This window comes from Lycium ferocissimum, chromosome 2, assembly GCF_029784015.1.
Source record: "Lycium ferocissimum isolate CSIRO_LF1 chromosome 2, AGI_CSIRO_Lferr_CH_V1, whole genome shotgun sequence".
NCBI lineage: Eukaryota > Viridiplantae > Streptophyta > Magnoliopsida > Solanales > Solanaceae > Lycium > Lycium ferocissimum.
The window spans coordinates 48,822,230-48,840,546 of NC_081343.1; the positions used below are offsets into that span (position 1 = coordinate 48,822,230).

The 18,317-nt window shown below is 32.1% G+C and overlaps 1 protein-coding gene across 3 annotated transcripts; it reads left to right on the plus strand.

The window, feature by feature from the left end:
• Positions 1–6,886: 6,886 nt before the first annotated feature.
• On the plus strand, positions 6,887–10,159 carry LOC132048148 (obg-like ATPase 1). Of its 3 annotated transcripts, XM_059439068.1 has the most exons (4): positions 6,887–7,507; positions 8,464–8,539; positions 9,231–9,323; positions 9,734–10,159. In XM_059439068.1, the coding sequence occupies exons 1-4, from the start codon at positions 7,389–7,391 to the stop codon at positions 9,806–9,808; spliced, it is 363 nt and encodes a 120-aa protein (XP_059295051.1). In that variant the 5' UTR covers positions 6,887–7,388; the 3' UTR covers positions 9,809–10,159. The 3 variants fall into 3 exon arrangements, 1 of the variants encoding a protein (XP_059295051.1); XR_009412915.1 differs by lacking the exon at positions 8,464–8,539; XR_009412914.1 differs by lacking the exons at positions 6,887–7,507; positions 8,464–8,539 and adding an exon at positions 8,549–8,848.
• The last annotated feature ends 8,158 nt before the right edge of the window (positions 10,160–18,317 follow it).

The following is an 18,317-nucleotide window of genomic DNA, read 5'->3' on the forward strand; positions in this document are numbered from 1 at the left end:
CTATTTTATTACCAAGGGCAACTGTGTCATTTTATGATAGTTTTTCCGATGAGAGTGTAACAGACTTTTGACAAGATTTGATAGCTTTATCTCAATAAAATTGAGCAATTTATATAACTTTGATAATTTATTGTAACAACGTAGTCGGTAAGCATGTATTCTACAAGATTCAATTTGGTCGTTTATATTTTAAAAAGGGCGCGGATACTTTCATTGTCAAAAAAAATTTACAGACAAAGTTACCACTCATGAACACTATGACGATCTACTTTTTTGTGGAAGGAGAGTGTTCGTCATTACCCACAACTTTTCATTTAATATTAACGATTAACTAACATCTTGCGACTTTGTCGTTTCATTTTATGGTAGTTTTTCTGATGAGAGTGTAACCAATACTTAACAAGATATGACAGCTTCATCTAAATAAGATTGTGCAGTTGAAATTTGATAATTTATTGTTAAAGAACATAATCGGTACGCATGTATTCTACATCATTTATCTTATTCTTTTATACTTTAAAAATGGCGCGGATAATGAAGGATACTTTCTCTGCAATCTCACAAAAAATTTATAGATAACATTCTTTTATAACGATCTAGTTTCTTTGGAAGGAGAATGTTAGTCATTACCAAAAACTTCCTTAAGAAACTTTTAATTAATATTAACAGTTAACTAACATCTTGCAACTATGTCATTTATGATAGTTTTTTTGATGCGAGTGTATTTGACTTTCAACAAGATTTGATAGTTTCATCTAAATAAGATCGAGCAATCTAAATTTCATAAATTATTGTTGAAGAACATAATCGGTATGCACATATTCTGCAACATTCAGTTTAGCCTTTTATATTTTAAAAATGACGCGAATAATGAAGGATACCTTCATTGCAATTTCACAGAGATTTTATAGATAAAATTATCATTCATGATCAATATAACAATCTAGTTCTTTGGAATGATAATGTTCGACCTTACCAAACAACTTTCTTAAGAAGCTTTCATTTAATCTTAGTAGTTAATTGACATCTCCAACTATATCATTTTCTGATAGCTTTTCCGACGAGAGTGTAACCGACTTTTGACAAGATTTGATAGTTCCATTTAGATAAGATTGAGCCATTCGAATTTGATAATTTATTGTTAAAGAACATAGTTGGTATGCACGTATTCCACAAAATTCAACTTACTCTTTTATAGTTTAATAACGACATAAGTAATTAAGGATACCTTTATTGCAATCTAAGAGATTTTACAGATAAAATTACCACTCATGATCACTATAACGATCTAGCTTCTTTGGAAGGAGAATTTTCACTATTACCAACAACTCTTTTTCAAAACTTTCATTTAATATTCATGATTAACTAACATCTTGCAACTATGTCATTTTATGAAAGTTTTTCCGATGAGAGTGTAACCGACTCTTGATAGGTTTGATAGTTCTATCTAAATAAGATTGAGCCATTCAGATTTGCTAACTTATAGTTAAAGAACATAGTAGCTATGCACGTGTTCTACAAAATTCAGCTTAGTCTTTTATACTTTAGAAAAATGCGAAGTATACTTTCATTGCAATCTCACAAAGATTTTATAGATAAGATTACCACTCATGATCACTAAAACGATTTGGTTTCTTTGGAAAGAAAGTATTCGCCATTACCAACAACTTTTTTAGGAAACTTTCATTTAATGTCACCTGTTAATTAACATCTTGCAACTATGCCATTTTATGATAGTTTTTCCAATGAGAGTGTAACCGACTCTTGATAAGATCTGACAGTTACATGTCGTGAGTAACATTGAAAGATTAAAGCTATAGCCAATGTGTTGGGTCCGTGCAAAGCATGAGCATACCATTTTATGTGTTGGGCCGTGCAAAACAAGAACATAAAATCTAAAGTAATTTGAGATGACGGAGTAACATCAAAAAATGTGTATTTAAAGTAAGAATGCATAAAATACGACACTCCTTCCGTCCCAAATGATATGTCGTGGTTATTACAAATAGTTGTCTCAGATTATTTATCGTTTTAGAAAATTAAGACATAATTAATTATTTTTCTCATTTTATCCTTAGTATAATTTTGCCATTAAAGAAGATGACACATAAATAGAGTAAATAATTAATAGAGAGATTATAACTTAGACATAAATAAGAGTAAAGTTAGCTAAAACTAATTAATAAGAGTGGATTTTCACCGCCCAACTTTTCTTTTAAAGTCAATCTCCCCCCTCAACTTTGAACAATAGACATCCCCCCCCCCCCGACCCCGACCCTTATCCTATGCAATGTCTATTTCACCCATATTATTTTCAATCCTTCATTTATGTAATACATTTCTATATTATATATATTATTTATTTATTTAACCTAAATATTTATAGATTCTCATTTGAGTTCATTAAAATTATTAGTAGAATAATACTTTTCTAAAATTTTCACAAAATCTAATGCTATTTTTATGATTGTTATTTCTATATTATATGCATTAAGTATGTATACTTGTATGTGCATGTATGTGTATTATTTAAGTTTCACTTCTCTCTTATTCTCTATTATCCATATAAATAAACAAGTTTCGTCTGTCACTAATGGAATATTTCTTAAATTATAATTTAAAATTCATTTACAATATAAATAAATAAAATTTAAAGTTTGTCTCTATTTTTATTATTTTTTTGTATTACCTGCATTGAAATGTATTTATAAAGTTATTATTCCCTTTGTCCGATTTTGTATGAAGGTGTTTGATTGGGCACGGAGTTTACGAAGGAAGGGAAGACTTCTATATAATTTGTGGTCCAAAATGAGTCATGGATATTTGTGTGGCTATAAATCATTTCATTAAGAGTAAAAATGGTAAATTTGAAGTTAAATTGTTACTAAGTATAAAAAGGTGTCATTGAGTGTCATATAAATTGGGACGAGGGAGTATTACATGTTATTTTCACTTGTACAAAATAGATATTAGAGTTTTGACTATTATTAATAAAAAAAAATATTATTCTGCTAATTTATTTCATTATAAAGAATCATTAACTTATATACTCAATTTATTTCTCACTTCTTTTTCGCCCAGAAGATAATAATTTTTTTTACATAAAATTTGTTACATATAGATTAAGAAAATGAAAATAATTTTCACCCTTTTTTAGTGTATAAAACTAAAAACCGAGATTAATAAGTGTTCTATTTTTTGTATTCCAACTTCACTACGAAAGGTATCTTATGTTCTACATTTATTTTACTCTACTACAAACTGCAAAAATATTACTACTTTAAGATATTTATAATTAGCATTTTTCCAGTAGATGACAATAATGTTTGGTTAAACTTAGCATTTTTAAAGTAGTTAATGACAATCTTTGCTTGAAAAAAAAAAGGGATAAGGCACCATTACCCCCCTGAACTATACCCGAATTTGCTACGACACACCTTACCTTTCCCTGGGCCCTATTACTCCCCTAAACTTATTTAAAACGGAATAATTACCCCCCTAAACACCGATGTGGCAAGAAAGAGTGTGTTTCACTCTCTTTGAGAGAGTGATAAACATAAAAAAGGGGAAAACTTAATTTTTTTTTCTTAAAAATCTGCATTTTCTTAAAAATTTGAAAATAAATCTAGTCTTCCACATTTAGTTTTAAAAAACGGGTTTTCCACATGTTAAGAAAATAATTAATTTTTTCAAAATTTTATAAAAATTCAGTTTTTTTCACATTTTGGCAAGAAAAACATTTTTCCGGATTTTATTTGAAAAATAAAAGTGTCCTAAGAAAATGAAATCAAGATTTTTTAAGACATTTTAAAAAAATAATCAAGTTTTCCATATTTTTAACAAATCCATTTTTCCATATTTAAAAAAAAATCATTTTTCAGTTTTTTTTTTCTTTTTCAAAAACGGGTTTTAAAAAAAAAAAAAACAAATTTTCAATTTTTTTTTTAAAAAGGGTTTTAAAAATCCTTTTTTTAAAAGAAAATTCAGTTTTTTAATCCATGTTTTTAGTTTTTTTTTATTTTTATTTTTTTAAATGGGTTTAAAAAAAATCAAATTTTCAAATTAAAAAAAAAAGACGGGTTTTAAAACTTATTTTTTTTTAATGAAAATTCAGTTTTTTATTTTTATTTTAAAAAAAATTGACACGTAAGCTGAAAAATTAAAAAAAAAAGAAGAAAACAAATAAATACACATGTGGCAAAGAGAGTGTATGTCACTCTCCCATATGAGAGTGGGCATCGGCGTTTAGGGGTAATTATTCCGTTTTAAATAAGTTTAGGGGGGTAATAGGACCCTGGGAAAGGTAAGGTGTGTCGTAGCAAATTTGGGTATAGTTCAGGGGGGTAACGGTGCCTTATCCCAAAAAAAAAAGGAAGCATATCCGTGTTTGGTTAAGTCCACAATGTTAAGAGTAGTATAATGATAATGTGTTAAATGAATTAAAGTAGTTGGTTTTAGGAGAATTGGTAGCTGTTTTGATATTCTGAAAACATTCTTAGAACTTGGAATGATAACGTGCAAAGGCTAAAAATTTTATTCATAACAAGTATACGGAAGTTTAAAGAAACAACATAATAGCTCTAAGGCACCAATTTTGATTTTAGTATGATATGCTAATCATCCTCTTCTTCCCCCTTTTCCCCCTTTAGGTGGATTTCGGCACCAACCATAATCATCATAATTAAGTTCCAAGGTTCTCCGCAAGCTCTCTAACGCTCTTGATTATTGTTGAGAAAATTGATCGCTTTATTACGACAACATATGGCTCACCAAGAGTTGGATAATAATCTAATGTTTCTAGCAAATGCTTTGGTTGTCCTTGCAACTCGTGAATAGTTGGATACAATGGACAAGAAGGGTCGCAATGCAATATTTCCTTCTCCAGGAGACCCAAATACTCTTCTTCATTTCCTTCCAGAACATCATGTTTTCCTATGCACGAAACACAACAAATGACTTTTCCATTTCAAGAATTTCTTTATACAAAAGCCGAATACCGCTTCTTCATCTCGAAAGCGATTTTTTGGTATGTGGCTGATATAGCTTGAGGAACTGGATGACAGTGTCATAGGCATAATACTTCGTGGCAGCACCACTTAAGAGTATAACTCGACCCATTTCAAATCGGTGTTGTCAAAGGTGCGCTTAAAGCGTGCTTAAGCCCTGAAGAGAGGCTCAAAACATGTTGAGCACTTCGACTCGCTTTATGTGCGCTGCAGTGTAATCATCAAGGCTCTAAGACATACCTTTCCTTGCCAATGAGCCTCTCTTGAAGAGATGACACTAGATAATTGATATTCAACTTTATCGTAATGTTTTTACAATTTCTTTGTCCATATATGTGTTATTCATGCTTATTATTATTAGTCTTGGACTAAACATATATATATATATTTGCATTTTTGCGCCATTGCGCCTTTTGTCATTCAAGCCCACACTTTTATTTACACTTTGCGCTTAAAGCCCCAGCTGGCCTTAGAGCTTTTTTGCGCTTTTCGTTTTTGATACCACTGTTTCAAATTTTTCTCCCCATATACGTTCCCCTTTAATTTTTCCAAGAGTGTACCTTACCCGCTATAATATGACCCGTGATTCCGAGGGGTGGATGGAAAGATAGTGGTTGGTTTTGAACAAGGCAAAGGTTACTGTACCATTTATCACCGAAAATGTCCAAATAGCAACCAAGCATGTAGGTTCAAGATAAGGCTCAATCGTATTTCCTTGAGCTACATTCTCCCTTCTGTTTTTTGCTAAACCGCAACTGAAAGAAGTTTTTTTTTTGGCATGGTTAACTTTAATTAGAAACTCAATGGATTTGGATGAGGGGGATGGGTAGTTTGAACAAAGATGAGCATGTTGTTCCCTTTGTATAGAGTAGATAGTGGTAAGTTTTGGTAGAAGTCTATTGATCATTGACTGATGCTCCGTTGGTTGACATGATTTATCAATATAACTTCATTGATTTGTTAAATGTAATGTTTGAAAAGTGACCTAACGTGATTGATTATATTTTTTCCACTTTTAGGTACTTCAGTCACATGGAGGATCAGAGGTTGACACAACTACATCGTGGGCCATTATACCATAGCTTGCTGGCAAGACAAAAAGCCATCATTAGTCGAAGGACGGAAAAGCCTATTCTATATAGACGATCAGATGGTAATTTTTGGAATTTAGTTTATGATCGTCCCATTCAACGATGTTTCCTGCAAAGATTAGTCGATGCAAGATTTTATGGAGGTGAAAATAGTTACATCCTGAAGCGTGATAGTGGCCTCCCCAATTAGACCATGCGTTTATTACTTCTCGTGTTAATAGGTGACGTTCGGAGACGCAACTTTTCACCTAAGAGTTGGAGAGGCCCTATTACGCTACAGGATTTAACTATTTTATACTGATTGCCAGAGGGAACCGTTTTCTGTTCAAGAAACAAAGAGATTTTTTCCACTACTAGTAAAATATTAGTGAGTAACGACAGTTTAGTGTTTCCTTGTGCTCATGTGAAGTTGTGGTTGTATCGATGTTCTTTTTCGGCTACCCATTGTTATTTAGAGTGTCACCCTCGAAGCTACCCTTTAAAAAGTTTGAAACAAAATTTTCACTAGTGTCTACATAGAAGTGAACTTTCTCCTAGATGGCTAGATTAAAAGAGCTCAATAATTTCGACCAAAACAAAAGAGGTCAATAATTCAGAGTGGTACCTTTGTGAAGCAGCAACAGCATATGTAGGGCTAACATAATTAGATTCACAGAAGAATGTTCACTTGTCAAGAAGAAAGGATTGTATCACGCTTTTGCTAACCTCAAACTTTGATATTTTTAAGACATGGTGCTAGCATTATGAACTCTTACGAAAGCTAGCATTATGAACTCTTACGAAACTTACTTCTTGTTTTTCATTTCTTATTGTCTTGCTTTCTCAATTAAAGAGGAAATCTCCCCTTCCCCCCCCCCCCCCCCCCCCCCGGGGCTCTTGGTGGATCCTTTATTTTGTTTTTGGAAATGCCCTGATCGAAAATTCAATTGACTAACGGTACCTCCAACATTGTGATCCATATGCATCCCTATGAACTTTAACAATTTTGATCGTTGGATTTTATAGATGAGGTGGCATGCATACAGTAGTCTTTGATTCCTCAAGTATACATGGATAAGTGTTCTTATGTGGACAAATTCCAGTCACCTAGGTTCCTACACTTGTGATCATTAGTGTATTCCAGTGTTTAATGCAAAACTACAGCTCACTTCAAGGGGATTTTCTTTTTGATAGTGTTTGTGGTACTTTGTTTTATCTTTGGGCTTCTCTGATTCAGTCCTAGATTTAGCCTCATTTTTATCCTTCATTTTTCTCCTCTTTTATCTCCACATTGCTCAAGTATCAACATTTCATGCTTTGTGGGCATGGCGGTGAAACAATTATTCCCTTTAGTGCTTCTCTAGAGAGGAATCTTTCTGATATGCAGGCAGATGAAGCTACAATGTACTGTGAAGAGAACACGGTACAGAGGTTAGTAAAGGTCTCTGAAATTAAATATTATGATTCTATTAACTTCTATAATTTGACAACTCTTATCGCTTCTCTCACTGAAGAAGTCAGTAGGATGAGGGCAGCACATTGTGTACATTCACTTTCTAGCATCCACTGTACATCCGTTTGTCTGACCTGTTACTTTGTTTCACTCTCACTTTTTACTTGAGAAGTAATAACCAGTATTTTCTAAGGGCAAAGGCGTATGAGGTGTATTACTCAAGTATCAGTATGAGGTGGATTACTCAAGGAGGCCACCTCTTTTTCATTTCCTTTGTTTACATTATCTGCTACTTGTTCTATATGTTAGCTCACCCTCGTGGGATCACGACCCTTTGTCCCGGACATTATAGCACATGGGTTGCCCTAAATTCCTATCTTACACTTGGAAAGAGGTAGTTTAGACACAAACTTTCGTCAAGTCTAATGGCCCGTATTTACTGCACTTTATGTCATTTAGGATGACTAAATGAATTTCCTTCTGGCCATGATTACTTGCCACTTCTCTCCATGTTGTCTTGACAGAGCGATACAACCATCGAAAGGGAAGCCAAATGAACACCAGCCATTTAAGTCTTCAATTTTTTTCAGTTAAGCAGCATACTAAATATCAAGTAGTCTAATTTTTAGATGATCCAAGAATCGTATGAATGATTTTTCTGCAATAACTTCATATATCAATTACTTCTGAGTCAATTTTAGAGTTTTTGGAGTCTTTGTACGTAGATACATTTTAGACTTCTGGATCTTTCTGGCTCCCAGCACAGAATTTTGTGATGATAAATATACTGTTATTTTTCTCAAAAAAATAGATGGTGATAAATCACCTGTTTGACTTCTACTTTATACTTGCTTTGATAGATATACACCTCTGTTAAATATGTAAACAACAATTTGCCACTACATATAGTTAGCGTTGATCTATCATGTTTCAGTGCCCTCTCCAAAATCATAAAGACTGGAATTTCAGCTCTTAATCTCACTTATTTCTGCACAGCAGGGCCAGATGGGGTATATTGAAGTCTTCAATCTATTCCTTCTTCACTCTGTTTTTCTTTTTCTTGTTTACATTAACTTACTCACTTCAGAAATCTCATTTCTGCCAACACTCATGTTTATGCGGTTTAAATGTGTGGGATGCTTCCAAAAAAAATGTATACTGTTTGTTTAGTTGTGCTAAATTATTTACCTTTGTCGTAGAGTACCAGTTTCTCAAAAAAAATAAAAAAATTTACCTTTGTCAGTGCCCTCTGCAAAATCATAAAGACTGGAATTTCAGCTTTTAATCCCACTTATTTCTTCACAGCAGGGCCAGATGAGGTATATTAAAGTTTCCAGTCTATTCCCTTTTTCACTCTGTTTTTCTTTTTCTTGTTTACATTAACTTTGTCGCATCAGTAATCTCATTTCTGCCAACAATCATGTTCATGCTGGTTTAAATGTGTGGGATGCTTCCAAAAAAAAAAAAAAAAAAATTATACTGTTTGTTTAGCTGTGTTAAATTATTTACCTTATTTATAAAAAGAACTGTTTGTTTGGTTGTTTTAGGAATCCAGTCCTCCCTGCTCTCCTTTTTCTTTATTTACTTTTAAAGATCTCCAAAGGGGAGCGCCGTACATATGCAACTTACTTCGCTGTCCAATTTACTTCTCCTACTTTGTGGTTGCAAGGTCATCATAACTATTGACTTCTCTTAATACAGGTTAAATGCTGGCAAATCCGAAGGCAGACAAAGGCTCTTCAAGCTGCTGGAACAATTAACACTGATCCTGAGATAGGGTTTATCTGTGCTGAGGTTTTTTCGTGCTCTCGTTGTCTTTCTAATTATCGTACTCTTTTAAAGGATTTAGAAATTTAGTTCTCTGAAGCTCTCAGTTTATTGTCAGGTGAATGGGTCTGCAAGAGGTGGTATTGATCCTATAAAGTGAAATAAGTTTTATGAGCAAATTAACTTCCTTTATCAAAAATATTGTTTAAGACTACTTTGCAACAAGACTGCGTGCCTGTATACAACATTTGCACCAGAAACAAAAGCTGAAAATTTCTTTGCCTGTGTTTGAAATTTGACTACATGATTCTCATTTCAGGGAAAAATGATATCCTTGTCGTTTAAGCCTTTTCAGACATTGAGCTCCCATTATGTTCTTTGTTGATATTAATTATATTTTGTGAAGGTGCTGACTTGGGCATCTTTGTGTGCACCAGGTGATGAAATTTGAAGATCTAAAGGAACTGGGTAATGGGGCAGCTGTGAAGGTATTATTATTCAGTCATCTGTGACATTATAATGATTCATTACACCAGTTTATGAATGGAACTTTTATACAGGTTAAAACAGTGAACCAAATCTTTAACAAAATTTCTCCACAACAAACATAGTGGGAAAGATTAAACTTCATTTCATGTACAAGTGGGAGCACAAGTTACATGCATACATTTTTTTTCTATATAATTGTGCCTCCAACTTATCTTTACGTTTAAATTTAAAGGAAACCTTGTAGATTTCCATATTTAGCTTTATACACTCCTCGCCTCTAGGCATGAGTGTCGAGACTTCCAATTTTACTTCGTGTACTGTATAAATTTCATATCTGAGATGTTTCTATATAGTTGACTTATTTCTCGTGTTTACTCGTTTAACTTTGTAATGTTATTATTGTTGTTAATTTACTTCATATATAAGAGACATGCCAGTGTATTGTTGATAAAAATATCTAACAGGATATGTAACTGTTCACATTTTGCAATTTGGAAAACAAGAAGAAGAAGAGAGTGGTGCTCAAGTTTCTCTGCCCAAGCACTTCCTAAAAAGAAAATCGGAAAAGGCTCATAAATACCCCTAACCTATTGGAAAAGGCTCATACATACCCTCCTTCCACCTTTGGGTCTAAAAATACCCTTAAGGTTTGTTTTTGGCTCAAATATACCCTTCAAACTAACAGACCAAATTTGACGGTGTTAAAAAGCCACGTGGCATTTTCTAATTGGTGCCACATTTTAATTTAAAATAATTATATAAAACCCACCCAAATTCTAAACCGTTAACCCGCTCTGGGAGGTACCATACGTTCTTTTTCTCCTCCTTTGTCTCCAATAAATCAGAAACTCAAATACTCAATGAGATTTGCACAAGCATGCTTAGTGAAAATTCGACTAGCAAATGGGAATAAGCAACAATTGCTCTGATGTGTTCTTCACAAGCTAAAGGTGAAACGATTAAGATTAATATTTTTGCATTTTATAATTGTAGAATGCTTAATATTGTGCATCTTTTTATTTTTATTTTTTTTATAGTCTCAATTAATTGTAATTATCATGTATAGTTGCACACTATAAGGTAGAAGCTGCAACTGATAAGATCACAGTTATGTTCCAACATCGGGCATAATATCATGCAAAAGTTCGGGTACACCTGTGGATGGCCTTGCAAATTTTCTAAAACAAATCTGCTTTTGTACAGGCTGCTAGTAAACCCGTCAACCGGTCTGGTTTTACCGGTTCAAACCTAAGAACCGGACTGGTAAAACCGGAATCGGAACCGAAACCGGTTGAACTGGTTAACCGGTCCGGTTTCGATTTTTTTGGAACCGGACCGGTTAAACCGGTGGAATTAAAAAAAAAAAAATTAAATAGAGCCGTTGGAAATTTCAAATATTTGCTCGATGAACCGTCAAGAACGGTCCATTTGCAAAAATGGTCCCAAACCCATTTTTTGCCCCCCCCCCCCCACCAAACTTTTTTTTTAACACTTTAACCCATCCCCCACCCCTATATAAACCCCTCTCCATTTTCATTTTAATCCACACCAATTCACTCTTCTCTTTCTCTCAAATCTCAATCTCTCAATTATAGTTACTTTGCAACAACTAGCCACTTTAAATTTCTCTCAAATAAATATTATAAAGTCTTATTATAGTTTCAATTATTAATTTTACAATTATAATATTATTGGTGGAGTTAGTGATTTTGCAACAATAAAGTAGCTTTGGTGGATTTGCAATTCTAAACCGCCTTCACTTTGTTGGAAATTAGTCAAGCAATTTGGTACCTTCGTTCCAACTCTATCTTTATTTTTTCGCAATTTAATTCTAGCAATTTAATTTGTTGCAATTTATTTTCTTGTGATTTATTTGAGTGTGATTTAAATTAATTCTATTTAATAATGGCGAAGAGATTTAGACGTGGTCTTAGGTAGTAGTGGTATTGTTGGGAGTGGGCTTAATAAGGAAACATTTTTGGAAGAAACACCTAATTTAGGTATTGATGTTGGTGGAAATAATCCACTTTTAGGTCATGAGGCAATGCAACAACATTATACCGACACCTTTAATGAAATTGATGATGATGATGAAACACAAGCCCCTGAAAATCCATGGGAGATACATGTCCGCACAATCACATACACAAGACAAACTGCCTAGCACTCGTAAGCCAATCGCTAAAATTTGGAAATTTATGACTAAGGATAGGGAAAAAGAAACATGCCTAAATGTACCCTATGTGGACAAGTATTTGCTTTTAGGCAAGAAACTAGTAAGGATGGTGGAACGGGTACACTAAATTGTCATATGAGAAAGAAACATATGGATGTTTGGGGAGAGCAAACGGGTTCAAATATGGGGGTATTCAAATGACGATAAACCTACGAACCGGTAAAAATTTTAAGTATGACAAGAAAAAAGAGCGTGTAGAAATAGCTAAAATGGTAGCTTATGATTGTTTACCATTTTCCTTTCCTTCGGGTTTGGAGTTTGTTACTTACATTCAACGTTGTTATAATCCGTTATTTGAGGGTATTTCGAGAAGTCATTGTAGAGCGGATGTTATAGATTTGTATAAAAAATATAGATTTTATTTGCGCCATGTATTTAATTCTTTAAATTGTAATGTTTCTCTTACTGCTGATTTGGGTCTTAGTCTTAACAAGTTAGATTTTTTTGCTATTACATGTCATTGGGTTGATGACAATTGGATTATGCAAAAAAGAATTATAGCTTTTTTAAATGATGAAGGAAAAGGTCGTCACGATGGAAAAATTTTAGCGGATTCAATGTCTACTATTATGAGATTTTTTAACATTTATAGAAAAACACTTTGTATTGCTTTAGATAATGCCTCTAATAATACAAAAGGCGATTGGTCTTTTAAAAAGAGAATTAAACCTTCCGCTAAAAAATATTTTTCATGTGAGATGTAGTTGTCAGATTTTAAACTTAATTGTTAAAGATGGTCTTGTGTGTTTTGACGATTCTATTCAAAAAGTTAGAGATGCGGTTGCGTTTTTTTTTTTGTAATGCTAATAGGGGAAGACTTAGAGATTTTAAGAATGCTTGTGTAGAAAATAACCTTAGACCTAGGAAAATTCAAGTAGAAATTGAGACTAGATGGAACTATACTTACATTATGCTACAACAAGCATATGAGTATAGGATTTTCATACTACAAGTTCACAACAAATATAATATTAATAGTGATGATTGGTTAAATTTCACGCATTGGGAAGTTGTTAAAGAATGTGTTGAACTCTTAGAAATTTTTTATAATGTAACTCTTGCTTTTTCTAAACAATTCTATCCCACGGTAACCGGAATTTTAGCCTACTTAGCGGAAATAGCTAGAGTTTTACAAGAGTATAAATATAAACCCAGTTATCAAGCGGCTAGTTTTGATATGATAATCAAATTTATATATACCTTAAGCATATAACTTATATATATATATATATATATATATATATATATATATATATATATATATATATATATAACCTAAGTATATTGATATATATAAGTATATTCTTACTATAGTTTAAGTATATGTAGTATAACTTAAGCATATAACTTAATATATATATATATACACACGTATATTTATTACGACAATTAAATTGCGTTAGTCGATAAATATATAAACTTATAAACTTATATAACATATGTAAATATACCTACAATATACTAATAAATACTATAATATATATATATATATATATATATATATATATATATATATATTATACAAAAAAAAAAAAAAAAGGTTTTGGACGTGTTTGAACCGAACCGGTTTCGATTTCGGGTTTTTAACCGGTAAATCGGAACCGGTGGCCGTTCGGTGTTTTCTTAAGGAAAGCCGAAATTTGGTTTGTTCCGATTCCGGTCGTCGGTTCAAACCGGTTGACGGGTTTAGCTGCTAGTAAAGTATAAACAGGAGGGCAAGACCTATGTGGTCCAAGATGGAGATATCATCTTTTTCAAGTTCAATATCTCTTGGGGTGGGAAGAAGTGTGACATGCTACTGCACAAAACTTTAAAATCTATATTGACTCATTGAGTTGAAAGACGATAGAGAGTTGCCTCATAATATAAGGCCTAATTTTGCAAAGGAATTCGTATCTCTATCTGGGAGATTGTATAAAAACTACACCTATGATACGATTTGTGTACTTTGTCCATCTACATATATAATTGCTGGACATACTAGTATGTTTCTTACTTTGTTTCAGTCGTACTTTTATTTTCTTTGTGGGGCTCATGTCGAAATTAAAAAGCACTATCTATCAATTTATTGTTGTTTTAATGCATCACGTGAATTTTTTTGTGAGGTAAAGGTATGATGTGCAGTGATGCATTTAATTTCCTTTGAAGTTTGAACTAGTTGAAAGTTGTCCAAATCGATTTTACACGAAACAAGCTTAAGAGGACGAAGGATCACTTAATGAATGAAATTACTTGATTAGTTATCCCCATCTCCATTTCGATTCTATCTAGTATTTGTCTAACAAGTTCAAAATGTACTTCCCTCTGTTCACTTTTACTTGTACAGTATTTCAAAAATAAATTTTCAACTTTACTTGTTACTTTTGGCATATCAAGAAAAGACAATTTTTTTTTCTGTTTTAGCCATAGTATTAATCAGTGTTTTAAAAAGCGCGGCGTAAGACGAGCCGTTTTATGCGTAAGCCTTATGGGTACTTAATTTTTAATATTTTTTAAATTTATAAAATAAAAATATAAGTAAAAAATATATTAAAATTATATAAATCAAAAAGAATTAGTATAAAAATGTATATATTTATTATTAACATGCTAACATATGCATGAACTATTAAAAAAATCTTGAAAAAGTGAATGTAAAGATACATTACACAATAACATGACTATGATAAAACATAATTAGAGTTGACAAAACGATACTCTCTCCTAGTAATTCAAAGATAAAATTGACAATAAAATAAAGTTATTATTTTAAAACCTAAAACTAGATACAAATTAATACTCATTATAATACAAATAGTCAAGTAGAGTCTTCAAAACATTATCTAAACTAGAGTCATATCAAAAGAAATTCTAAAATTAAAAACTATCTTGGAAAAGATAAATTGAAGAATGCTAAGAAAATCTCGAATAAAATAAAGCATAAAGAAGGAAAATGCAAACATGGAAGATAGTAAGAATTGGAGGACAAAACTATTTGCTTTGTAGTTTACTTTGCATACAAAGGTATAAAGCGTATATGTTACTCCGTAAACAACAATGAGAAAAGCCTATGAAATTAGGATAAATGATTAGAAAAAAACTTTTGATTTTTTGAGATATTTAGTTTGAGAATTTACTATGAGTTAACTACTGGATATTTAACTTTTTTTAAAAAAATATTAAGCAATTTTGGCTCAAATTTGTAAAAGTTCCCAGGGCTTACGCCTAAGCGAATGCCCCGAAGGTTGGGGCTTACGCCCCAAGATACTCACGCCACGCCTATACACCTCAGTGCGTTTTTGGTACGCCTCGGCCCAAAAATGTCTTTTAAAACATTGGTACTATTAATTACTCATTTTTAAAACATTTTTCAAATTCATTAAAAATATGTACCAATTAATATGGATATCATGATAAATCTGCATTTCATTTTTTTTTAAAGGGTGTACAAAGTCCATAGTAGACAAATAAAAGTGAACAGAGTAGGGGTCATTTGGCACGCGGACTAAATTATTTCGGTATTATAATCCTGAGATTATAGTCCTGAGCCTAATTTATTCCATCTGAAAGATGGGATAAAATAATTCCAACTATAATGGGATAAAGTGGGATATTCCAGGATTAATTTTAGACTTCATTTTATATTCTGTTTGATGCAAGATATAAAATTATCCCGAGAAAAATTTATAACTTATACTCCTTCTGTTTCAATTTATGTGAACCTATTTGACTGGGCACTACATTTAAGAAAGAGGAAAAACTTTTGAAACTTATGGTTCAAAATAAGTCTTGAATATTTGTGTGGCTGTAAATCATTCATAAAGTGAATTTATTTTCAAATTAGGAAAAAAATCATTTATTTTAACATATACTAAAAAGAAAATAACTTCATATAAATTAAAGGCCAAAGTCATAGACAGTCCCCTAAACTTTTCCACATATTTCTCATGGCCACCTAAATTTAAGCTTGTTCCGATTGAATACCTGTACTATTAAAAAATGTACCTATTGGACACTTTTTGCTGATGTGGCGTAGTCTGTGTACTACACGTGAAACAAGCGCGTGAAAAGTTTTTATTTTGATAAAAATTATTTTTTATTCCTCTTCTTCTTCATATTTTCACCGTACCATCATCCACTTCCAATTTTCACCATTGTTGCCGCCATTATTGTTTCTGTAAACACACACCAATCATAATTTTAAAGCGCTCTCACGTCTTTGATATCTCTCCCAGTAAAAGAAAATAAGAAAATTAATGTGGGCGTCAAAAACAATTCCGGTGAAACTCCGATCCACTTTTTAGTCCAAGAATCTGTCCCAACATGTTACTATATTAATGTAATCTAACGATAATAGATCATACCTATTAAGTAAAGTTGACAGGAATTAAAAAAAAAGTTAAGTTCATCAAGGGAAGAAATCAGATTTGGGTTCAAAAAAATTTCCGGCGACACTCCATTTTTTCCGGCAGCGTTCATTCGAACTTATTAATTTTTCTGGTATAACTCCGTTTTTAGTTCTTATTCCAGTGGGAAATGAAATGGGGAAGAAGATCCTTATGCCAATTGAGAAATGGGAGGGAAGGTGGAGTGGGGGTTTGGACTATGGCTTGTGGACGAGGATTCTGGGGAAAGGGGGAAGGAGGGGTCGGGTAAGAGGGGCTGGGGTTTTAAAATTACCTTCTTTTTTTATTTTTATTTTTTTGCAGAAAATATATTTTCTTTTCTTTTTCCTTATAATTTATTAATTAATTATTATTGTGGACCCAAATGCCACATGTCATCTTTTGATTAGTCATTACGTCACGTCATCACGAGTGTAATGCACGCACTTTAAACTTGTGGTTGATTATTAAAAAAGTATCTAAATAGTTCAAATTCGGAGTGTTCAATCGGAATAAGCTTAAATTTAGATAGCCATGAGGAATATGTGAAAAAGTTCAGGGGGCTATCTATGACTTTGGCCTAAATTAAATCAGAGTGGGTATCAAACATAATATAAAAAATTAATGCTCAAATATCTCATCTTATGCCATCCACCATACAACCTACTTGCCTACCTAGAACTCAAGCACTGTCTGGGAGCCCACAGCTTTTCCTTGAAGTCTTCTCTTGATAATAAAAAGTCCACGCTCTCATTTCTGTTGGCCCCAGGGGAAGAACTTAAAATGAGCCAAGGGCCTTATATTTACTAGGCGTTTGGACATGTGATTTCATCTCAATCAGCATTTAGATATGCGATTTTATTTTTGATTTCATCTCATAAAATGAAATTTCAAATCATCTAAAAAGGCATGATTTGAAATTTAAAATCATGATTTTAAAAAATATAAATGTAAAATTTGACCTATATATTTATATTTTGTCAAAAAAGACCCATAAATTGGTAGATATATTTACCAATTATGTTTACCAACCATTTGTATTAAATATTAATCTGCAAGTTGGTAAAATATATTTATCAATCATGTTTATCATATGGGAGGATTATATTAAAGAGTAGTTACATTACTATTCATGCTAAATTTTCCTTTTTATTGAACTAAAGTTTGATCAATTGATGTTGTATTTTTTAGAAAGGCCTTCTAGTAGCGTATTAATTTTATTATGAACTATGATTTACTCATTTGGTAAGATTATATGAGAATTGAAAAAAATTTGATGATTTTCATAACTTGTGGGGTTTTTATGTTTATAAAAAAAAATGCAACTTAAGAAATTTAAATTGCATGTCCAAATATGATTTCATCTGGTGATTTCATCTCATGATTTCATCTGGTGACTTCATCTCATGATTTCATCTCATGAGATGAAATCATGTCCAAACGGCTCCTTAATGTAGCGAGAATCCTGAGATTTCTAAGTTAAATCTTAGCAAAGACAAAAATATTACTCTCTTCATTTCAATTAAAGTATCTTACTTTTTTTTTTTTTTTTTATGTTCCAAAAAGAGTATCTTATTATATATTTAATAAGTTGACAATTCAAACACTCTATATGACAAATAAGATTTAAAGGATATTTTAATACATTACATATATCTTTAATAATCACAGGATTCAAAAGCCTCTTTTTATTCCTTAAACTTTATGTTCAGTCAAATTAAAGATCTTTTTAAATTGGGACGAAATTAGTAGGCGATTTCTTTCCATTTATTCAAGTCTGTAAATAAAGTTCTCAGATATCTATGCCGAAGAGAGATAGCAAATATCGCCTGAAAATAGTGAGGCGCACGCAACTAGTCCAGACGCTATGATTAGAAAAGAAGAAAAAAGCAATATTTTCTCCGCCTAAGCGAAAAGACAGAAGGAGTATTT

What these genes read in the sequence shown, in the direction of transcription:
- LOC132048148 (XM_059439068.1), top strand. Translation starts at nt 7,389, where the DNA reads ATGCTTTGTGGGCATGGCGGTGAAACAATTATTCCCTTTAGTGCTTCT. An exon ending in GAAGAGAACACGGTACAGAG is followed by an intron (nt 7,508 to 8,463) that starts GTTAGTAAAGGT and finishes ATCATGTTTCAG; the next exon opens with TGCCCTCTCCAAAATCATAA. An exon ending in TAGGGTTTATCTGTGCTGAG is followed by an intron (nt 9,324 to 9,733) that starts GTTTTTTCGTGC and finishes TGTGTGCACCAG; the next exon opens with GTGATGAAATTTGAAGATCT.